Source organism: Perkinsus marinus (genome assembly GCF_000006405.1).
Source record: "Perkinsus marinus ATCC 50983 genomic scaffold scf_1104296929318, whole genome shotgun sequence".
NCBI classification, from domain to species: Eukaryota; Perkinsozoa; order Perkinsida; family Perkinsidae; genus Perkinsus; species Perkinsus marinus.
The window spans coordinates 255,300-278,061 of NW_003216498.1; the positions used below are offsets into that span (position 1 = coordinate 255,300).

General features: G+C 50.1%; 7 protein-coding genes and 1 non-coding gene across 8 annotated transcripts; 4 read left to right on the top strand and 4 right to left on the bottom strand.

Moving 5' to 3' along the window:
• Positions 1-67: 67 nt before the first annotated feature.
• Positions 68-3,436, bottom strand: Pmar_PMAR012410 (translation initiation factor if-2, putative; the record flags this gene model as incomplete). The annotated part of the gene is made up of 10 exons (XM_002787589.1): positions 68-454; positions 502-998; positions 1,052-1,554; positions 1,820-2,027; positions 2,105-2,194; positions 2,245-2,388; positions 2,507-2,618; positions 2,667-3,103; positions 3,151-3,274; positions 3,323-3,436. The coding sequence occupies 10 exons, from the start codon at positions 3,434-3,436 to the stop codon at positions 68-70; spliced, it is 2,616 nt and encodes an 871-aa protein (XP_002787635.1).
• A 550-nt stretch (positions 3,437-3,986) lies between these two features.
• Positions 3,987-6,747, top strand: Pmar_PMAR012411 (glycerol-3-phosphate acyltransferase, putative; the record flags this gene model as incomplete). The annotated part of the gene is made up of 14 exons (XM_002787590.1): positions 3,987-4,379; positions 4,433-4,496; positions 4,537-4,650; positions 4,697-4,781; positions 4,825-4,993; positions 5,040-5,156; positions 5,201-5,330; positions 5,530-5,664; positions 5,712-5,818; positions 5,869-5,977; positions 6,029-6,101; positions 6,142-6,319; positions 6,382-6,609; positions 6,664-6,747. 14 exons carry the CDS (start codon positions 3,987-3,989, stop codon positions 6,745-6,747), a joined length of 1,986 nt encoding a protein of 661 aa, XP_002787636.1.
• Positions 6,748-8,664: 1,917 nt separating this feature from the next.
• On the top strand, positions 8,665-8,736 carry Pmar_PMAR012412. Its single transcript has one exon. It is a non-coding gene; the product is annotated as a tRNA-Gln (tRNA).
• A 1,136-nt stretch (positions 8,737-9,872) lies between these two features.
• Positions 9,873-11,335, bottom strand: Pmar_PMAR012413 (transmembrane amino acid transporter, putative; the record flags this gene model as incomplete). The annotated part of the gene is made up of 2 exons (XM_002787591.1): positions 9,873-11,057; positions 11,108-11,335. The coding sequence occupies 2 exons, from the start codon at positions 11,333-11,335 to the stop codon at positions 9,873-9,875; spliced, it is 1,413 nt and encodes a 470-aa protein (XP_002787637.1).
• A 429-nt stretch (positions 11,336-11,764) lies between these two features.
• Pmar_PMAR012414 (hypothetical protein) lies at positions 11,765-12,832 on the bottom strand (the record flags this gene model as incomplete). The annotated part of the gene is made up of 1 exon (XM_002787592.1): positions 11,765-12,832. One exon carries the CDS (start codon positions 12,830-12,832, stop codon positions 11,765-11,767), a length of 1,068 nt encoding a protein of 355 aa, XP_002787638.1.
• A 152-nt stretch (positions 12,833-12,984) lies between these two features.
• Pmar_PMAR012415 (conserved hypothetical protein) lies at positions 12,985-14,549 on the bottom strand (the record flags this gene model as incomplete). The annotated part of the gene is made up of 9 exons (XM_002787593.1): positions 12,985-13,038; positions 13,090-13,155; positions 13,200-13,349; positions 13,402-13,500; positions 13,719-13,898; positions 13,941-14,080; positions 14,122-14,173; positions 14,219-14,397; positions 14,444-14,549. The coding sequence occupies 9 exons, from the start codon at positions 14,547-14,549 to the stop codon at positions 12,985-12,987; spliced, it is 1,026 nt and encodes a 341-aa protein (XP_002787639.1).
• Positions 14,550-14,917: 368 nt separating this feature from the next.
• Positions 14,918-19,408, top strand: Pmar_PMAR012416 (conserved hypothetical protein; the record flags this gene model as incomplete). Its single annotated transcript, XM_002787594.1, has 26 exons — positions 14,918-14,998; positions 15,054-15,111; positions 15,161-15,230; positions 15,281-15,357; positions 15,408-15,458; positions 15,499-15,707; positions 15,750-15,806; positions 15,857-15,922; positions 16,410-16,484; positions 16,535-16,591; positions 16,650-16,886; positions 16,933-17,012; positions 17,063-17,133; positions 17,185-17,273; positions 17,647-17,730; positions 17,910-17,998; positions 18,050-18,138; positions 18,185-18,261; positions 18,311-18,406; positions 18,454-18,513; positions 18,560-18,702; positions 18,746-18,878; positions 18,956-19,069; positions 19,109-19,220; positions 19,269-19,354; positions 19,385-19,408. 26 exons carry the CDS (start codon positions 14,918-14,920, stop codon positions 19,406-19,408), a joined length of 2,385 nt encoding a protein of 794 aa, XP_002787640.1.
• Positions 19,409-20,040: 632 nt separating this feature from the next.
• On the top strand, positions 20,041-21,709 carry Pmar_PMAR012417 (chaperone protein DNAj, putative). The gene is made up of 9 exons (XM_002787595.1): positions 20,041-20,199; positions 20,250-20,372; positions 20,425-20,514; positions 20,716-20,795; positions 20,853-20,942; positions 20,992-21,099; positions 21,148-21,226; positions 21,394-21,517; positions 21,567-21,709. Exons 1-9 carry the CDS (start codon positions 20,059-20,061, stop codon positions 21,641-21,643), a joined length of 912 nt encoding a protein of 303 aa, XP_002787641.1. The 5' UTR covers positions 20,041-20,058; the 3' UTR covers positions 21,644-21,709.
• The last annotated feature ends 1,053 nt before the right edge of the window (positions 21,710-22,762 follow it).

Below are 22,762 nucleotides of genomic sequence, written 5' to 3' on the forward strand. Positions count from 1 at the left end.
TAGCAACCCCCCGGCCTCCCTCAACAACAAGGACTAAGTCCTCCGAAACAGTAACGTGGTGGTATTATTATTGTATACCAAAAATCGGCTTCATCCTCATAACGAGCTGCCAGTCTTCCTTCCGCATGTCCTCCCTGAAGTTCTCTTTCAAGCAGTCGATGGTCCTGCGGTTGATACGGGACATGATAGCATTGCTCGAGTCGAAGTGGCGACCGTATGTGACGTAGGCCTGGGCTGAGGTGGGCTGAATCTTGATGGCCACACTGTCGCCCTTGATGGCCTTCTCGACTGGCCGATGGTCCTTTTCAATGCTGGCTACACGACCGACCTCCAGGAAGTCCTTGTCGGGCACGCACAGAGGGGTGTTCAGTCGGAGGGTGCCCTCCGAAACATCCACCCCAACGACGATAGGATCCTTCTTGTTGAAGACGTATTGAGGTATGATGTTGAGGACCTGAGCAAATACGATGTGGCGGAAAGATGGTATGAATAATTTCCTACCACTGGGAAAACCGCGTCTTCCTGGACCTGTTGCCGCTTCTCCTCCTTGATCTGTTCCATGTACGCGGTGAATTGGTCGAAAAGATGGTATATAATTTCAGCCGTCATTATTTTCACTCCTAATTTCTCAGCCTCATCACGTGCCTCTGGTGACACCTTCACATCAAAGGCCAGTATCACCGCAAATTCCTTCTTTTTTTCAAGCATAATCGAGGCCTTACGGACGTCCATAAGATGAACCTCACCGATTCCCACTTGGTTAACTGGAATAGCGCTGGTCTTGAGGAACTCCAAAAGGGCCTCTAGGGAGCCCAAGGTAGAGGCCTTCACATACACGCCCTCAGGGGCCTTCTTGAATTCATTCACTACAGCCTTGTAGTCAGCCATAGCCCTCCTCTTGACCTCGTCCGGATCATCACCAGGCCGCATCACGATCAGCTGCGTCCCAGCAACGGCCTCCTCGAGACCAGGAGCACATATCTTCACCCCCATGGAACCTAACAACGGCACGAAGATGCCCCCAACAGCCGAGCTCCGCCCGACCACCTACCATTGATGACTTTATGATGGACATATTCCGACTTCACTCGAATTTCCTTAGCTGGTGGAGGCGTAAGCAGAGCCCTTATAGTAGTAACAACGGGCCCGGCTAGAGTGCATACGCAGATCTGGTCAGTTTCCTTGATCCGGCCGTTAACCAAGATAACGTCAATAGTAGTACCCAAGCCCTCTATATTCTTCACCTCCAACACAGTGCATTGGAAGATGTCCGGCTGCCGTGTAATCTTCTTAGCCATCAGAGTTTGAGTGAGTTTGACTATGAGGTACAGCAGATCGGGTACTCCCTCCCCTGTGACGGCTGAGGTAGGCACGATACTCACATCTCGGCGAACATCATGATTCTCCCAATACACAGCTGTATTGAGGCCTCGCTCCGCTAGCTGTAGTTGTATACGTTTCAGCCGATCATCGAATTCATGTTTAACATAGTCCTTCTGAGCCTTCAGACTGTCCCGAGATGGACGATTCGCTGAGGACCTCCACTGGTATAACCTGAGATCGTCGAAGTAACAGATGAGAGCGTTCAAACATAAGCATCTCATTCCCTACTCATAAAGATATATCCGTTGACCTCTAGTTTTTAATATAGACTTCATTTCATAATGTTTGATTAACATCTCATATTTGGACACTATGTACACTGAGGTGACCTTCCAACATCAATAATCAATAAATGGTTTTATGCGTTATTTTTTCCCGCCTCATAATAGAGTATATCAACAACACGTGGCCGACGAGAGCATCGCCCCCTTCCTACCTATCGATCTTGTTAAGGGCGATTATGAAAGGGCACTTCCTATTTCGCAGTAACTCTAGACTCTCTATAGTCTGTGGCTCGAGACCATGCATTATGTCGACGACCAAGATGGCGATGTCGCACAAGGAACTGCCGCGAACACGAAGGTTGTTGAAGGATTCGTGACCGGGTGTATCGATGATGAGCAGACCAGGCAGCTGAAGATATGCTCCGATCAGAACGTTTTAACACGGGGTAAAACAACCAAGATATCCTCTACCTTCAGATCGACATTAGCTCCACGACTCGTCAGATTAACCTTATGAACGGCATCCTGCAAACTAGCCTCGGGGAAGAAAGTAGCGCCAATCTGTTGGGTAATACCTCCGGCCTCACCTAACACGTATGGCTATTCCCCATAGACCTCCCGAGTGATGTGCACCTACCCTCCTGAACAGTAGTCCGCCGTATTTTATCCAACAGCTTAGTTTTACCAGTATCAACGTGGCCCATAATGCAGCATATGGGGGAGCGGAACTCAGAGGCGGAGGAGTCAAAAACGGCAAGAGGGTCCGCTGCTGCGAATTTGCCTGGATCAAGGCGACAAATGCCGTAACCAGTAATCGAACCCACGCGACATTCCACACACATGGTCAACAAATCGACATCCTATCCACGCCGCCATACAGTCGATACACCCGCTCCTACCCTTAACATCCACCTCCTTCTTCTGCGGCTTGTTTTTGACATGGGTAGGATAGGCCTCCACCTTCTTATCATCATCCGAGTCTTCATCCAACAGCTCCCAGTCATCCACCGACTACACCAACACGTCGTAACATGACCCCATCAGCCCCCCTGGGTCCACCTCAGCTTCCGATTCGCTCTTCTTATCAGCGACCTCCTCTGCCTTCTCCCAATCCTCGTCATCATCATGTGTCGAAGATACCACACTTTCCTCAACAAGCTCCCCTCGACTGGGCTGCTTCTTATGCTTATGACTCTTCTTTTTCCCATACAAGTCACTCTGCTTTTTCGGTTTATCAGTAGTGCTGTCCTCATCAGAGGCCGTAACAGCAGCGGGAAGCTGTCCACTTTCTAGGAGCATCTGTCGGTACCTGTAGGGGCAAAATCCTATGGTCAGCGACCAAGTCCAGTACGCATCAGCTTTGGCCTTCTGCTCCTTCTCCCTTTTCGACAGTAATTTACCCTCCGCCCTGAGCCTCTCCCGCCTGGCCTTTTTCTCAGCAGCCTTGCGTTCCTTCTCCTCCTGTGCTTTCCTAGCCTTCTCAGCAGCAAGTCGTTCTAGGCATACCACTCCATTGCAACTTCCTACTCCCCAACAGTACTACCCTCTTCCTCGGCCTTCTTCTGGGCCTCCTCCTCTAAGCGTTTCCGCTCCTCTTCAGCCTCTCGAGCGGCTTCAAGACGAGCTGCTGCCAACTTAGCCGCAGCACTCATTTTCTTACCGCCCTCCTGCAACAAGCATCACCATTAACTCTCCTTTGTAAGAAGCACTCGTACGGTTGCGGCAGCAGCGGCCTTAGCCTTCTTTTTCTCCCTCTTTTTCCTGTTAGCTATAGTCTTAGCATCCACGTGACTCTCCTCCTGGTTGGATAACTTCTCCTGGTCGGACATAGTAATGCTATTATATGGAATAGCAGACACTACGAGAAGCGTCCCTTGGAGCGAACCACGCCATCGAGTTCGAGCACGTTCCGAAAGGAAGTTCCATCGTTCCGATTCTCATCCGTCCAGTCACCTGATAAGACTCTCCACTACACTACGATAGAGAGGTACTGATATTCAAACCCGCCTAGAGAAAATATCCAAGAATTTGGACTGATAGAGTTGGACGATTTTACTCGAGTTAAAACGCTCGCCATTGCGAGATATTTCACAAGCATAATCGTTCAATCAAATCCTAATCTCACTACTCTTACTAGCCTCGCTTTCAGTCGACTGTGATGAGGCGATCTGAGGCTGCCATGTCTCTTCTATTATAATAGTAAAGCTCATCCCGGAATTTATTGGTCGTTCACTACTTCATCAACTGCAACCACACGTCTCTTCCCCAACTCTCCGTTATGTCAACGGAAATTTCCTACGCTGTGAGCGATCGGGTTGGTGAGCGTCTTGACAGTGTTCCTGTGAGTAATAGCAACTTATAGTTGTTTAGTCCTATTCAATGTCCTCCTCATCGGATTCCCCTAAGAAAGCGAACCCACCAGCAAAAGCACCAGATGCCACTCCCAGCAGACCCGCACAGTCGGTCGGCTCAGAGGATGTCCACCGTCCTAGGCCCTTCACCTGGAGCAGCGTCTTAGACCTGTACAACATCATGAGGTTCCTCATCAAGAACTTCATCATAAAGGTCTTCTACTCCCGTATATCGTACGTTGGTCGCCACCATATCCCTCCGAAGGGCGAGGCTGTTATTTTCGTGTCTAACCATCCTAACCAGTTCGTTGACGGTGGTAACATCCTCGCAGCTGTGGACAGTAGGAAGATACGATTTATCACAGCGGCTAAGTCGATGAGAAGACCTGTCATTGGGCTCATTGCCAAGTCCTTTGGAGCGGTAGGATGACCGCCCCCTTACGGGTGGCGGGGAATGATGGGAATTCATTTTAGGTGCCTGTGGAGAGATCCCAAGACCTGGCGTATGCAGGGAAGGGCACGATCACCACTAGTACTGGTAAGTACGATGGTGGAATATACTTTACGACTGGTTTCAGATTCGAATGGGAAGACTATTGTTAAAGTGGAGGGAGGCTCATTCGATGGCCTTGTTCCTGGGACCAAGCTGAAGACACAGAATCTTCTACTGCCGATTGTTCGCATCATTGACGGTAAGCAGATGTAAATTCTTGAAATGGTGAATTCCGTCTCGGTCAGATTCTACAGCAGAGGTACGTGAGGCGGTTGAGTTGAAGGAGCCTACCACATACAAGATATGGCCCAAGCTGGATCAGCATCTCATGTAACAGGAGGCTACGCGTCATAAGATGTATGCTCTCCAACAGGTATGCTAATGTGTATAAGAATCTTGCTGAAGGGAAAGCTATTGGTATCTTCCCCGAAGGAGGCTCTCACGATAATGTGGGCAGACTGCTCGAGCTGAAGCCAGGTGTAGCTATCATGACTCTAGGAGCACTAGCCAGTCCGAAACATGAGATCAACAGAATCACGATTGTAATATCGCTGACGGTATTCCCTTCCTACTACGAATTCGTTGCAGGTCCCCATTGGTCTTAACTACTTCGAACCATATCGTTTCCGCTCTTCTCTAATCTGTGAGTTTGGCCGTCCTGTGGTTGTCGAGAAGGACTCACAGCTGTTCCGGGAGTACATTAATGTAAGTGAGGTTCGTCGTCATCATGAATATATGTGTTCGTTCAGCCCGATACTAAGCGTAAGGCGGTGGGGTCACTCATGCGCGATATCGAGACTGCTATGCTCGGTTGTATTATACCAGCGGCGAGTTATGATACCCTCCAGGCGATACAGACCGCCACCAAGCTCTATATGGGTAGTAGGAACTGCGTTTGGTGGGAGTATATGCACATGGTCAACTACATGTGTTGGTGAAAATAAGGAATTGTCGTTGGGTTTTGTACACTTCTACTCGAAATCGTTCCATAATGTCGTGAGGAAATTTACGAGCTCAGTTGAGGAAACCAAGAATATACTTGGGGAGTAGACGAAATTGTTGTTGCTATTGTTGGCAGGTCCGATGAGTGCGAAAATAACTACTGGAGAGAAAATGGAGATATCAAAGAGGATGGCGAGAGTGATGAATTCCAAGTATATGGAAGAGGACGAGAAGTTGCGTCAGCTTATGGAACAAATACAGGATTATAATTGTAATATTTGAGGTGTTTGTGGTGATACCATCCATCGTTCACTTCAGTGGAGCTCAAGACCAATCATATAAGAGATAGAGATGTGCAGAATATCCAAGCGCAGAGTATAGGGTTCTTCCCAGAGGCTCTGTGGTACTTCCAGCGAATAGTGATTGTAAGACTTATAAGGCAGTGGGTCCAGGACTGCTGTTTTCCCGGATGTAGATTCTACTATCAATGTTCATCGCTATCCCTTCGTTAATGCTCTTCGCTCCAGTGGCGAGGATCTGCCAGAGCCTTTCACTCAAGGAGAAGTCCCGTGCATTGGCTGCGAGTAAGTGATGAAGTATTGCACAGGGTTGTCAAGTAGTGTCAACCCGAATAGGTTCGGTGAAGTACAAGGCATTCGATGTCGTTGCCTCGTATAAGATCTTGGTGGCAATAGTTATCGTACCGATGTAGGTTTTTGAGGAGCTCTTTGGGTTAGCCTTGATGCAGATACAATCTCTTACTCTCTATCGTATTGGTCAAGATGGTGCCCTTCTTTTCTCTTATATCCCTGCCCTTTGTGTACTTCGTGTTCACTCCGGTGGCCCAGTACTTGGCGGTTATAGCTTCTGATGCATTTGTGGGGAACATTAGGAGGATAGCAAGACGTATTAGGATTTACAAGAAGGTAATATTTACAGGTTGCTCTTTCCACCACTCTTGGTGACACGCTATGGTGACACATGTTAGGGTCGGCGAACACTTCGTGAACACCGTAACCGTCTAGTTCGTAAACTACGTATAGCGGTGAACGAGTACGGGCCTAAAGTCTTGGGACCTGACTTTGAAGAAAAGCGGATTCTGAAAAATGAGGATGTGGAGAATATAGAAGACACACAGGTCTCTAGTTTGGCCTCGGCCGCTAGGAGTTATTTGGGATCGGTCAAGCAAGACTTGCATGATTTTGATGTCGATGTGGTAAGGCGATTATCACACTCGTTTATGTGGTTTCTGCTCCGCTCCGCTGTTTAGATCCCGGAAGATTTGGTGGAGATCATATCGTCTGTATTCTCTACTGCTGGTCACGCTGTCAGACGGGAGGTGTCAATGGAATAGATGCCCAAGCATGTCATACCACTCCTTCATCACATCGTGGTTCTAACTCCTCTTCTCATAGTTGTCGTTACCATTGATTTATTCATCATCATTGGCTTCACCAGACTTCGTAGCTTTTGAATCGGTTCGCCCATATGTGCCGCGTTTGAGTCAACACAATGGAGTAACATCGACCCTCTCAACGATTATCGATCAATATGGCGTGCGCGAATTCTCATCATCTTACACATTTCAGCTCAATGGACAGCCCTTGCTAGTAGTAGCCTCTCAATAGAGCCTTTATGCCCAATCCTTGCCAAGGAGGAAAGGAGTGGCAAGCGCTGCTCGATTGCTGTGGTAAGGTACGGCTTGACCGACTTCACGGTCGTCAGAGTCCCTTGCTTTAGGGCTGACTATAATGTAAAGTAGATTTATCTCTGTAGACGCATCGGCATGTTATAGTTGTGGTATCACCTTTTCCCAGTGATTATCAAGATGTACACTAACACATCATAGAGGAAGGGGGAAGATAGTAAGATACTGATGTAAAGGTCGTTGTCCAGGAAGACTTGTTTGATCTATTGCAGTGCTAACATGATAATGAGGCCGATTCATAGCTCTTGTATATTAATCCACTGGTTTCTTTTGACTCCATGGTAGTAGTTTCTCTGTGAATTCCTTTTTGGGCGAGCGAGATTATAGCTTCGCTGTTGACCTTTTGCGGAGAGAAGATGTATTCTGGAAAGGATAGCGGAATCCATCGGCGACAGCAGCGTTGGAACTCTGTCTCGTCGTGGTGGCATTGGTTCGTCTGGGCAGGAGGAGGGATCAACGTGGTATGCTCAGTAGCAGCGACACGACCGCTACCCTCGGGTGGCTCGATAGGGCCTCACATTACTTCAATGTGCATACACAACAATTGTCGCCACTGAAAGTACACAAGACTGCATCGGCCACAGGGAAATAGACATCGGCTAGGGGGAAGGACAGCAGAGAACTTTGACCTTTCTCGGATGTGTAGCCTTTCCGGGATGATGACGATTGAATTGGTCGTACAGACAGAAATTGTCTTTTTTGGATTTGTATGAGCAGTACAGACATTCCAATGTTTCGAATGGTGCGCTCATAGTTGCCATTCGATAACAGTTACCAAATAACTGAAACTATAGCTGCTATAGTATAGCGGGCCAAGCATGAGAGCCTGTCTTGGGTGATCGCCCCCCCCCCCCCAAATTACCAAGTCAAGTGAATAGTATCCACAATGAAATATATCCAAGCGAAACCTGCCGTACATTACCTACGGGCATAAGCTGAGTTTACGAAACTTTCATATGCTCTTATCGACCCCCAATGGTCGTAAAAGTGTTATAGAATAATCTGAGGGTGATGCCAAGCTGTTGGACAACCCGCAGTGCCGGGCCGGCAATCGCACGCATGCGCGGAGCATGCGTGCATGCAGTCCTGCATTTATCTTTGCCCTCAAGCCATTGGCTATGCCCTTGAATTTCAGAAACGCATTTTTCAAGGCTTGAAACAGGCGTTTCTGCGCCTTGGATAAGCTTCAGTTGGGAGTCAACTTAGGCACGCTTCGTCGAGTCAACTTAGGATAAGCTCCAGTCGTCCTTGTTCGTCTGAACTCCCTTGCTCACATATGTGGGCAGGCACCCCCTTTTCTCCCACACCTTCCAGTTGCCAGGAGGACAGTTGCCTGGCAACTGTCGATATTGGTACTGGTAGACTGTTGATCAGGAATGTCCATTTCTCTCTGGTGCTGGTTGTTGTCGCGATAGAGAAATTCAGAGCCGAAGAACGATGAAGTTGTGAAGGTGACGTCGCGAGAAGTTGGGATACTGCGCATGCTGTAATATTGTGCAGCTTAGGAGGCTTTCAGGCGGCGAGCACTTCGCTGACGACGGCACAAAATTAAATTTGACATGAGGTTCTATGGTGTAACGGTTAGCACTCCAGACTCTGAATCTGGCGATCTGGGTTCAAATCCCGGTAGAACCTTTATTCCGGCCACCGACTCTTCTCAAGAAGGAATCTGAATCACACTCGTATTCCGTTGATACGTCACATAACGATCAGGCTCGCATCCAACAGCGTCATAAGTTAGAGCGACGACAAAACGTTATGAGGGAAACTCGTCCACCAACTGCTTTTCCCGGGGGAAAGCAGGATTGATCAGCAGTTCATCACTCAACAGGTGCGCGTCGGGCACGTCTGCGAATCCCAGGGAAGAATTTTAACACAGGTGCTGAGGCTACTGACAACATAACGGAAGGAGATGTTCTCACACAATCCGAAGTTTGTAGGGCTCAAGTTTCCGGATATGCCCGGACCAAGCCGGCACCAATCCACAAGCGGTATCTCGACGAGCTTTCGAAACGTGCCATGAGCTCCTGAAATCAGTGCTGATGATGAACGAGTCGCGACGGCTGACAAGGCACGGCTGTGTGAAGGACCGCCCCTCTGAGGGGCTGGTGTCGCCAACTGGGGTCACAGCCAGAGAAGTGGCGGCTGCCGTGCTGACCCAAAGCCGCCCATATCATACGTATGTAGTAGAGATTTGACCGAAAAAAACTTACACACGACGAGCCAATTGACGCTACGGGCCCGAACAAGGAAGATTAAGCGGTGGAGAGCCATGTTCCATGACGTTAAGGTCGCAGAAAACGTCTCTACCTATCAATAACTCACTGACGTCGCTGAGCGTCCAAGGAGGTTTCTCCTTTTCAAGAAGACTACTGGGCAGCGACTGTCCGAAACACAGTAGCGGCCGAGCCAAGGCGTAGACAATGGACGAGTTTCTTCAGACGATGATATGTAGCACGATAAACAATCAAAGCCCCACTGAAGACCCCATCCAACTAGGAGGCACCGTAACACAAGTAGCACGAGGATTGTCTGGAAATCCTAAGAGGCCTGTGCCTACTCCCAACACGGAGTTCAATGGAATGGTACAACCAAGAATATCTACGTCGAATGCCCCTGGTCAACTCTCTACCTGAGAGACGCGTCCTTCTAGGGCCACCGCCGATACCATTGACCGTGGGGTGGAATTACACGTTGATGAGAAGAACTAATGACAGACAGTCAGGTTACGACAGAGCTTAGCTCAGGAAGCTTCCTCAGAAGCTGTTCCTCTAGTTCACAGCTAAGGGCAGATGGGTGATCTTCATAGTGTTGGTGACCATCAAACCAACTGCTGTTAATGCCACGACTCCAGCAACGACTAGAGACCATACCACAACTCGGCCCAAAACTGTCTTCGATTCTGCCTTCATGATTGTTACGAAGATATATAGGGGACAAACGATCATGATGATGGTGCCGAGGGAACCTCCCAATAGGGAAACCACATCAGCCACGCCTGGTACCAGAATACCAACGATCAAGGTAACAGCAAGGACCAGGAAGCTGAAGAATATTCGCAGTGCTCTTTCACTGGCATTCTCCTCGGTGACAGAGGAAAGCACACGCCTCCTAGCGGGGAGGAGGCGGTCACCTCTCGAGTCGGCCATGAGTTCTCGAATTGATTTAAAAAAATGTACTGCAGCTTTGGCAGTCGGATTGGTGTTTATCGGTATGGAAAAAAGAAGACTACACGAGAGCGATAGACGACATAAGCTAATGAGAACGTCACCTGACGGATAGTTGGTGATGTAATTCTGACGAGTAAAATGAGAAAAACTGATGTATCCAGCAACACCGATGACGATGTAGAAAGACAGTTGGACAAATGCCACTCTAGAGGTCACCTTGAGGACTCTGGCCGGAGTCGGCTCGACGAGCTCACTAGCGACAGGAACGACATTCATGTGGCAGATATAAGCGAATAATGTGATGGTGAACGCCTTCAGCAGTGGCCATCCAAAAATAAGCAAGTCCACCGGAGCGTCGGGTGGGAGGATGACGGACTCACGATGAGCTTTGACCATAGTGATGACAGCCGTGAGGATCAGGGAGAATGTCGCCACTGGAGAGACGTATTGGAGAGCCGACAAACGACGAGGAAGCACTAGCGGTACTGCAAACGCTGCCACCCCTATCATGCAGATCGTGCGACTGGCTACAGTGACACCGACCAGCTGGAACAGGGCTGGCAGGAAGTCACCAAGTAATATGAAGTACGCAATGACCGCTCCCATACCGTAGATTAAGAGTATGATGTCCAACACTGGTGCCACCCACTTCCCTGCACAGTAGCCTAGGAGAGAACCGTATGAATGCTTGTTCGCTTTAACAGCACACATAATGAGGATGTACATCGTGACGAAAGCGATAAGCGATGATATACTCAATAGAAGTACTCCATTGATGAGGCCGACCTGAAATGGAAGAACTATGCCGACAATAAATGAACCCTCAAGTTTCTCACTTGTTTCATGACGTATGGCAAACACAATACCCCACCACCCATAGCCGTTGAGATGAGTGTAAACGTCGACTGCCTGATACCCCCCGGAGTTAGCGGAGCGAAGGACCGCTGTACGAGGCCCTGACGGTACGGCACAGAGCTAACCGACGAGGAATATTCCATTGACGGACCATTCACCACCGATGGATCGAGAAGTCGAGCAGACATACCCTTTGCAACGTCCGTCATTGGAGGTTCAAACGTTGAGATACTTACACTGCTAACCGATTTTGCGCTTGGGCAAAAGCGCGCGCCCAGATGATCGATTTCGGTCCGCTTCCGACTCGTAACCAAACACGACAATGCTAATAACGATAATACGATGATGATGACGATGACGATACACTTGAAAAGATATTCCTTATGATGATACCAAAGAGCCGCTAGCTGTCACCAGTTATACACAGTCAGAGTAACCTCATCGAAAAGGAGTAACCCAGCAATCTACTTCCAACTCACTTTTGCCTTCACATGAACTGCGAGTGGCGCAACGCCTATCTACGATAGCAATGTCGTCGTCATCGTCGTCGACAGACAAATGACGGTCAGCTATGAGCAGATAATCAAAAAACAAACAGTTAATTAATTCGAATGGTTTCCTTGCAAAGTACTTCGACCTTACACCTCCTCCTCATCACCATCATCAGAAGCGTCAGAAAGGTACTCCCAGTCGTCAGACGGTTCCCAATCGAGTGGACGCCAGCCGTCCCCACGCATCCTAGGGGGCTCTAGTAAGCATGTCTCAGGTGCTTTAGGTGGGCTATAGACACCCAGTCTTCTGATAATAACATGATAGATACCATTATCGCGGAAAGCTATACAAGGGGTAACATAATCACCCTGGACCCAAGACAGGTCCGTCACAACACCGGTACATTCCCAAGGGAGGCCGGCGAGTCGACGATAGAACGTGAGCCCATTATTGTCAAGTAGCATCCCCATGAACCCTTCGAAGCGCGAGAGCACTAGTGAGCTGCTTTTCGGTTGGAGCTGTTGTATTTGCGCCATAGGCTGCCTATAGAAGCCCTGAATCTTCCTCGGATTCTCCTGTATTTTGGATTCTTTTATCACTGCACCCGTATCGGGTGAGAAAGTCACACTACTCTTGCCGCCCGCATCGAAATCGACACAAGCCAGACTTAAATTATCAGCGTTCTTCTGAACATGGAATTCTAAGTAGATACCACTCCCGCCGCATCTTTTCAAATGCTCGACCTTAATTCGAGCGGAAAGATAAGCCACATAATCTTTTTCATCGACAAACGTCATAGCAGAGCGGTCGGTGTCTCTGAAGGTCCTCGAACAAGCATGGAAGAGCTTATACCGACTCTTCCAGTCCATATTAATTCGCTTCCCCGTACTCCCCAGCTGCCCACCCTGGAACGACTCGCCACTCTGTAGTTGACCACCGAAGACACGACTGCCAAGTTCACGCCAGATGTTCAGCGACCGACACTTCCGCCGAGCCTCCTTACAGGTCGCCTCGAATTTAGCCAAATCGTTGGCTGATAGCACCCCCAGCACATTGATGAGGACCCCTTCAGGCAGGTCCAGCAGAGACCAATCGGCCATACGGTCCATCTCTATAGCCGACTTAGCAGCGCCAATAAGCTCACAGCAGACAGGCATAAGTACAGCTGCTGTTGCTGCAGTAGCAGTCGGTGGAGGAGGCAATAGGAGTGCCATATGGAATGACAACGACTACCCCACGAGCGAGTATTGGCCAAAACCGACCCCTAAAAGCAAGAGTGCCCAGCGCAGGTCAAATAACTATGTTGCAAGTTGTAGAGCATCTAATAGTGTGAACAATATCATGGTATAAGGAATGCACATCGGATTCACATTAGAGCATCATCATCATCATCATCCTCCCCATCAGAGTAGTCCAAAGGCTGACCAAGATCGTCCACCCATAGCCCACCTATAGTTGTGCTCAAACTCACATCCGAAAAGTCCTCAGCATCTCCTCCTCCTCCCGGCCTGGCATATGCTGGGGTTTTGTCTAGTACCTGTCGAGGACGGTCAGGCTTGGTGGCAGTCCGTCCTGACGCACTTCGAAGAGCCATCGCTCCGAGCCACTCGTGAGCTCCTCCTCATCGAGACCGTTGCCCTGCCGTATCCATGTTGTGAAGTCGTCTAATTCAGCTCTATTCCGCAACATGAATCCAAAGCACATCGACGAGTTCAGACGAGACCATCCAAGCTGAGCGAGGAAGTACCAAGAAGTCCTCTCGCCTTGTGGGAGTGTTTGCTACACTATGAGGCTTCAGCTGATGTATAAAAGTTCCCTCCTGTATGCGCTTGGCATCTGTCAAAGCCGGTTGGGTCGCTAAGTGCGGGTCGAGATAGTAGAGCTGAAAGGCGGACTCAGTGGAAAGCCGTCACAGGAGCCGCTACCCCTCCCTTCCAGGCAGCGACAAAATAGAGCGCACTGGTGGTCGACTCCCCACTGCTGAGTCCTACGAACCCGGGTCTTCGGAAACATGCCAATATCAGAGGTATGTGGCTCTCTGGGATAGTGGAGTCTTGACCCTAAGGGGCCTTCCAATGGGCACTTAGTAGAGGCATTTACCAGTCGAACACAGAGGAGAACAAGCACTGGTAGTGAGCCTTGCTCCTCCAGCAGCAGGGGCTCGACTTGGTCCTTATAGAGAACACCATCGTCGAAGGCAACACATTGGAAGGGCACTCTGGCGGCCCTACGAGCAGCCTCGTCCTCCTCATGTGCCGCCTTAACGAGTCTCGACGCCACCTAATATCGGCATATAATAGCTTTGCAGAAAGGGTGGCTTACCATGCCCCCACTAGTGGGGCCAAACCACGTGCCAGGACGTTTAGCTAGGACCTCCTGGCCCATCTTGACCATACGATGCAACGACAGAGGCGCCTGGGGGCTGTCTAGAAAGAGGCTTAACACGACGCTATCGTCAGCATCTGCAGAATAATGTCACTGGAGAATAAGCATCCTGCCTCACCTTTTCCAGCCATTTTAACAGCTTGGGCCAACAGCATTTGAGTAGCGCGAATCTGCGGACAGTTGACTTCGCTGCAGAGTACTTGTCTTCGCCTTACCGCACAGCCCCATCCTTTATCGCTGACACTGGTGGGCCCGACACAGCCCTCGATGGGCTCGAACGCACAACGGTAAGTGAAAAGAATAATGTCCACATAAGCACGATACAACGGGCTGTCCTCGGGCGGCGGAGCGGTGCTGCATTTGGCGTCTACGACGGGTGGGGGATAAGTCCGACCTGAGCGAGGAAGGAGCTCATCAGCACAGGGGAGGGCTGGTCTTACCCAGCATGTGGACGTCTTCATTTAGAGGCAGCTTGAATGGCATTAGCCACGTCTGCAGTGAGTGGAAGATACGAGCCAAAGTCGGTGCGAAATTCTCGAATGCCATTTAGATAAGGCAAGAGAGGACAACTTAACGCGATGAAATCTTCAGAGTGAGGTCCCAGATGCGAGAGAATCTTAGGTTCCAGCCGAAAAGATTCAAAATAGGCCCGATTATAGTCCACCAGAACGGAGATTCCCAGGTCGCATACCCGATCATGGATATCGCTAATCGCGATAATCATTCGCTCACACCTCCAACCCACGGGAGATGCCCACATCACAGAATCTACCAAGTGGCACGCAAGTCGGCGCTTTGTCGCGCGCCACGAAATTATCATGCGCCGACTCGCAAGCGGAGGAGCAAGATTCAGCAGATATCTCGTCCAAATCTCTGGGTAGACCCTTTTTATTTTCCCAAGTCACCACAGATAGATGCCTGTCGACGCCAAGGTAGAAGAGAAGATCCTATCTATGGTCACTATTGCCGATAAGAGAGTCCACGCTATGGACCAGGTAAGCGGCTCAAGGTGTCACCATCGCCCCTCCCATGCTGTTGTTGCTACTTCAGGCTGCCGCTGAGGTCTGTTTCGAGAGCCTCCCAACCCCAAGGCTGGTGGGCAGGGACAGTAAGCGGCAAGTCAGTCGAGGAGCCTTCCTCAGTCCTTCCCTTTTCAGTGCCTTACATGAAGGTCGGGGCCGCAGTGAATATCGCGGCCCTCATGCAGGAAGATGCCCCCACGGAGGAGTATACACTACCATCCCTTGCCCACTTTCCACGGTGTCCGCTGATCTCAGGTATTTTGCCAAGTTGCTGAGCGGCGGTGCCTCTGTCATCGTCCTGGACATCACTAAGGGTGTTTTCACTGATGGAGGTAGCCCCTTGGCGTCCTCTCGTTCGGTGCCATTCTTGTGCTCTTTCCAGTCAACCCTCAAGCCTTGGTCGACAAGCTCAACACATGCGTACAGATGATCAGTAAGCCCATCTTGATCCTCTCGGAAGAAGCTCTCCCTAGGAACTGCTGGAAAGGGCAGTGGAATGAGTCGCCCCTTTTCCCTCGCCCTTTCTGTGGCAAACAACGAGCTGGCGAAGTTGTGCATCTCTAAAGTTGCCATACCACGCGGTATTGGCTCGGTCATTATCCCTCCGGTCCGCACTGGTGCTGAAGTGACGGCCTTCCGCAGCTCAGCCTTGGGCATGAGGGGCAGAAGGATCAAGATATTCGTAAGAGGGCAGCCCTTCCTCACTCTGCTGAGGGCGTCTTAGGTACATACTACCTCTACGAAGAACATTGACGACTTCCTCCCTACTGTGGATGGAATCGTAAGACTCTTGGCCGTCTCTCAATCACCCCAATGTGTTTACGAGGTCAGGTCGTTCCGCCACTGACCGTCAACTTTAGGAGCATCTGCGCCTTTGCCAACCTGGCTGGGAAATTGGTAAGCACCAATACGCTCAGAATGATCCAGTCTATTTAGATCTCACTATTAAACCCACCCATATTGTTTACATTTTATCCTGTCGATTCTCAATATTTTCACATCCAGTTTCATCCCATTACATCGTATTTGATTGAATTGACCATTATAGTGTATACATCTATTATGGCAAATATCATATCCTTTCGTACGCTAATATACCTATCGAGTAGCCCGTAGTATGTATTTATAGCATAGTCTGTAGACAAGTACTCAGCATATTATACTATTAATAGATATTGCTTCTAATTAATAGTAATCGATTTATTAATAGATATACTAATAGATATTATACTATTTATGTCTCATTACCATGGCTTTATGCAAGGGCTCGATTGCGGCATCGAACGACCCGTGGTGTGATACTGTCGTATTCATCCTCGATAGCATAGTCGCCTTAGCCTTTGAATTGAGCTCCTCACTGCTGTGTACTGCTCCCCTTGCATAGGTGATCACAGACTGCACTGCTGCTCCCGTTGGTAACCTTATGGCGGCAGTATCGGTCCAAAGCGATACGGCACTGGTGAGTACTCTCCTCACCTAAACTCCTCGTAGTGTCGTCATTCTCTTCAGCTCGATAGCGACCAAGCATCGCATGCTGCCGCGACCGTCCATACCCTAGAGGATCAGGTAGGGCTCGGCTCGCAGCTGCCCTTCTAGAGGGGTTCTGTTTTTGTTATCTATTCAGGTCTCAGCAGTGGACGTTTCCTTTTCGTGCCCTACTAGATCGGACTCAGTGGTGGCGGCGGTGGTGGAGAGAGCCATCGCACTGCAGAAGGACCCCTCCAATGACGCCAAGCTGATAGTGGTAACCATCCTGGCACTTGGTCATGAGGCTCTCCTTGGTGAGCACGATCTCGCTCAGGCATTCTCAGATGATGGTACATCAGCGGCGATGCTGTCGAGGATGAGGCCGTACTGCAAGGTGATTCGACGTATAGAGAGAATCCCCGCACTCTCTCATTGGTTAGATTCTGGCCATGTCTGCTTCTGAGGCGGTAGTAAACTTTTTCACTACTCTGTGGGGCGTGGAGCCCTTACAGACCTCCAGGTGATAGGAGGCTCGTCTACCTTCGTCCCATGCTCCTCCTCCCTCGCCAGTTACCAGTCCGCAGAAGCCGTGATTCAGAACGTGAAGGACTTCTGCAAGGAAACAGGGCTTGCCGCCTCGGGTAGTGTCGAATTGATGAACCAAGGCGCCGCGTTGGAGCCGTCGATGGTAGGCACGAAGCTCGTGGTTGTTCGCCCGATCCCGTCCACGGCGACTCTGGATGAGATCGACGACTTGGATGCCTTTGTCGATTTGGTGGAGGTAGGATGGGCCCGGTCGATGTCAGGGCTTTGGGTAGCGCTGACCTCAGGTTTGAGTCGGTTTTCCTGGTCCGGAGTCGACTTAGTTTTTTTATCAAGAAGTAGAGAATGTTCTCATCGCAGGCTCACACAGAAGAGTCTCTCACATTTTCAATACTTTGAGTCACATCTTGCCAGTGGTGGTTGTGTTGATTAAGTACGAATTTTTAATGCAGGGAGAATGCAACCTTTTTCTCAACACGTGGCGTCGGTGGGTAGGAGCTGGCGAGTTGGGAGCCTGGGTAGAGCTGCATGGCAACGGCGGCAGAGCTCATCGTTCATAAGACAGGTTGGTAGTGTGAAGGATCGTCTATGGTGTGACTGTGTATGAACAGGTTATGGATCAAGTACGGCGAGAGGCTGAGAATGATCCCAAGCTGAAGAAGGCGTTCGAAGAGGTGGAGAAGACGGCCTCGAAGGTAACAGGCGAATTGGATATGTGGAAGAACATGTGTTGGAGGCAATACGAAAATTTTAAGGAAATTTCCGGGAACTCCTATTAGTGTCTGAGCATTTCTACCCGAATTCACATATAAACTCTTATAATTAGTGAGGAAGTATATATTTCTCCAACACTGGATGGGGCGGTGGTGAATAGGTAACGGAAACGAACGAGCAGCTGCGGGCTCGGGCGGAGGCACAGGAGGCGAAGTTGGCGGCGATGCGAGAGAAGATGCAGAGCGCGAAGTAAGGGAGAGGGGGTAGGGTTCTGCGCAGGATTATGATGAGGGGGCTCAGGGATCGGACGAAGAGCCTTTATGAGGAATTAAGAAGACATATGCCGGAGACAGGAGGGACGGCAGCTGAGGCGGGGCAGACAACTAAGCGTAAGTTGGTGGCTTTTACGGAGTGGACGGATGGGTGGTATGGGAGGTACGCCCGAGTGGATGAAACCGGTATTGGATCAGCTGCACGTTGTGAGCGCCAAGGCTCGGGAGGCTACGTCGGGGGTAGGGGAGGGTAGGGGGTCGATGTGGAAGAGGTGGTTGTGGACCTCAGCTGGTGGACAAGGCGAGTGGGTTTACGAAGATGATGGATAAGGAGAGCTCCGAGGGCGTGCAGGAACGGCTGAAGCAATTTCAGAGGGCTCAGGCGGTAGGTAAAAGTCCCGTTTGGGTTCCAACTGTAATTGTCGGTGTTAGGCCATGCGTGATTTGGAGAAAGAGCAGAAAATGCGAGAAAAGGTGGCGGAAGACCCCGCGGTATTTTCGCTCGCCCAGCACATCGGAGTGGGATGGTCTGTTGTAGGCGGAACCGTTGCCGGAGAATCCGCACGGCTCAGCGTTGGTGGTTTCGGAGAGGGCTCGGTCGACTTGGGAACGTTTTGGGTTTACCTCCAGTGAGGATTCGAGGTTTCTCGGAGGGTTCTTCGAGAACCCTATGGTCGACCGGTGGGTTGATTTGGGTGCGGGTGAGAGGTTACTTTTCTGATAGGATATTTGGCGAGACGGAGATTGCCCAGTCGATACGGGAGATGAAGGAGGTCGATCCCAACTTCCGCTTGTCGCAGATGGCCGAGGACATCGAGCATGTCGTGGCTCCCAGGATCATCCGATGGTATCTCGAGGTGATGGGGGGTTGTGCAGTAACTCTCTTTGAAGATGTGGAAATGGCGTGGTATGACATAATTAGAAAATCGTTCAGGGTGATGTGGAGCGACTCGAAGCCCACTGTGGGGAGGCGGCCTTTGCCGCTGTGAACGCTTCTGTGAAGGCACGGCATACGCAGAAGTTGACGTTGGATACGAACATTTTACAGGTTAGTCGTCCTCTAGTGTCCGACCTTATGTTCTGTTAGCCTCCCATGGATGTGGAGTTGAAGGGGGCGAAGACGGCCTCAGAGGTCGACTCGCCGTGTTTCATTTTTACCTTTTCAACGCAGCAAATCAACTGTCTCCGAAATGAGTTCGGTAAGGGCTATACTGAACCGAGGCCGTTCTTGTGAGTCTGCATGTCAGGGGAGGTGGTGGAGGGAGCAGTTGATGACATCAGACGTGTATTTTATGCTATGGCGATTCAGAAGCATCCGGAGCCCGAGTCGGGGGTAAGACGGGAATCGCTATCATATATGCAGGGATGTGAGTGGAGCCTCGCTTGACACCGGTGTTGGACGCGCTACGAAGCGATGCCCAGTGTCATGGAAGGTCTTGATCGAAACGATTATTTGGAAATTTCATACCGTAAATGCATTTCCGAGCTCGCCGAGTCATTGAAAACGACGAGATGGTGCCTTGTTCAGAATTTAGAGCACCCGTGGCGGATCCAGGAGTTGGCTATAATAGGCAACCAGCCGTCTTGGTGACACGCGATGTGATGAGGTCACGTTGGGGTGTGAGTAGTGTTGTAGATCATGAACAGGTTGAATCGAGAGAAGGCATTTTCCGAAGTAGAGGGAGCTCGAACGAGCTTGTCCGCAACGTAGTCTAATAATCGTTTCAGATTTTTATGCAGAGGTGGGGTTGTCGAGTTCAGTGTCATTCACACAATGTTGGAATATATGTTTGGTTTCCTCAGCTGAACTCAGTGGTTTTCTCGCGACATCATGAGAGTTTACACAAGATTTTGGGTAGAAGTGTACGAAAACTAGTGATGGTTCCCTCGGAATTTTCTCATTGTCATCAACACACGTAGCTGATCGGGTGCATACTTCCCATACTGCACTCGAGTGTTATCGGATCGGTCTTACTTTCATAGGAGAAGGATTGTCAGCTTACGGGGGTGAGTCGTGAACACACAGGTTTACTATAGATGATTCCTTCAATTGCGTCATTATCTCTGCGGCGGACTTCAGTCTCTCCCATGCGACCAGGCCGGCTACTCGGTGTATCTCGAATACGGAGTTTCGCGAACAGTAGCTCCTCTCGTGGTGGAAAGAAGAACTTGTATGAGGTGATGATAGTGGCAGGGTGACTCATATTGGATGGAGTCTGTGTGGATAGGTCCTGGGTATAGAGCAGAAGGCAACAGGAGAGGAGATAAAGCAGGCTTATCGTGATATGGCTAAGAAATGGCATCCAGACCGGAACCCGGATGACCCTCTGGCTGGGGACAGGTTCAAGGAGGTTGGTCATATCCTACTGTGGCGGTGAGTGATAGGCTGGGGCGTGTGTGTAGGTATGCGAGGCATATGCTACTTTGGGAAATCAGTGGAAGAGGACTATCTACGACCAGGATATGCAGTTTGGAGCGGCCCTCGACAGTCAAGTGAGAAAGAGGCCTTTGGTGGAGTCGACGGGTATCGACTCGTTCGAATTGATGGTTCGATGAAATGCCACATAGTACCAACTTGTGGATAGAGCCTTGCAAATGATAAAGCGTTATCTGACCGAGCAATAGCGCGCGCCACAAAAATCCCTGGGATGAATAGTTGTGTACCGACTGGTGTGGCCGACAGCTCTTCCTCAGGCGAAGGGCGAGGACTGGAAGGAACATTATAACAAGGAAACGCCGGAGCAGCGGAATGCACGACGAGAACGTTATAGAAGGTCGGTCGCCCTCCCCTCCCCTCCCCAGCAGCATGTTCTACGAGGAGTTTTTGATAGATACGCCAAGGGGGAAAGGAATGATGTGCCGCAGGACGAGATGCCGCTGTCGATGATGATCAAGCTGCTCATCGCTGTGCCGGTTGTCGTGTGAGTTGGGAGGGGGTCGGCTTCGGTGCTTACCAGTGATATATTTCAGTTGGATCGGGTGCATCCTAGCCCCCGAGTTCGGGCCTGGCGAGCGACCGTCGGAGCCATCTCGAAATGACCCTGGCTTTGATGATAAATCTGTACCCCTTACTCGGGCGTAAGTAGCAGGGAAGGGGCGTTCTGGTGAGGGACTGGGGTCCCTCAGATATTATAACCCGATATTGGAAAGGTGGGAGAAACTAAAAGGAGTGGAGGAGCCTCCTGATCCTGAGAAGTTTTATGATGTAAGTTACGTGAGCAACCTCGTCTTTCGAGCCTCGTTGGAGTTTCAGCCTGAAACACTAACTAGTTAGTGTGAAATGCTGATTTGACGAATTCGCCTGAGAAAAAAGTACGCTCTTTACGTGATCAACGTCGTCTTTTGTGAATTGGTTGATTTTTGTGGGTTTAGGTGTATGAGAAAAACAGCGCGTATGCGAGGCGGACGATAGATCGAGATTACCTACCTCAGAACAAGCTTACGGTCTTGGATGTGCCCAAGACGAAGGTCCACGAGCCCTCGGTGTCCGTTGACGGTATGCGTGTCTCGAGCGTGTTGAAGGGGATACGGTGTTGTCGTATTAGATGCTGGAGAGGTTACACCGAACAAGCGCAGCTTTTATGAAGGCTTGGCGGCAGCAGCAACGAAGGAGAAGAAATGAGAAGAAATGCCTTTGAGTTGATAGAGCCGTTTACATTGCGGAGCGAGAGCTCGGCAGCTTATCATGCTGTGTGATGATTGATCATCGTGTTTCGGGTATTCAAGTGAGGCTTGGGTTCATCCTGTTCAGTTGACCGCAAGTCAGCATGGCAAGTGAGACTGGAGGGGAGACTGGTCCATTTCATGGACCAGTTCTCACTTCGCTCCGCTCATTGAGTTTGCGTTCGAACGTCCACGATGCCCACTTATCCACTACGACATTCGTCTAGAAAGGGACAGAAACCTCGATGATGTGCGTGACGTGACGTGACGGAGCGAAGCGATTCACGTTTTGAATTTTCAGCAGCGAGATGGTCATTGTCTTTTCCTACAGTAGCTCCCCCGTTACTCCCTTATAATCTGTGCTCATGATTGGTAGAGGAGGCCGAACTTGAATACCCCTCTATGATCTCGACCGGTGTTGGGCCCAAGGAGGTCATAACCGTCTAGGCGATGACCGTCCTCGGGCTCTTGGGCAAGACACGTTTGGAAGGACCTCGACCGAGCCAGGGTTTGAATCATCGATCATGCAACGCTGTGCTCTGTAACGGTGGAGGAAAGCAGTGTTGAGCTTGGTGTTGAAATTCGGGTAATTGTTTTCCGCGTAGATCTTCTCCTCCTCTGCGTTCCCCGACTCTGGCCTACTATAGCTAAGGTTGAGGTAAAGGGGATAGGCATCATCACTCTTGAGATTGATGACGAAAGATGAGGCGCTCTGAGTAGCCCATGGGCTTCGGGTTGAGTTCTTTTGTGATCTTCTGCTAAGGGGCCTTGAGCAAGCCAGTGTTGTCTTTCGAACGTCTCGCTGAGTTGGACCGCTCCTTGAATGAGTACTGCAGGCTCAGTCTACCTCCCGTATGGTGGTTGCAGTCAACTTCACGAGGCAGGAGTGAAGTGTTTGCGAATGGCTGAGGAGCGGTAGTGTTGTCGGCGGGACTATGAGTTTGAAATGCTGCAATACAGCATGGGCGCGGAGTGCATCACAGCAGTGCCTAGTGTATTCAGCACTGACCTGGCTCGATACTCGTGAATGTGCCATACACAGGGAAAGTGAATAAACTGTATCCTTATCCAATCGGTG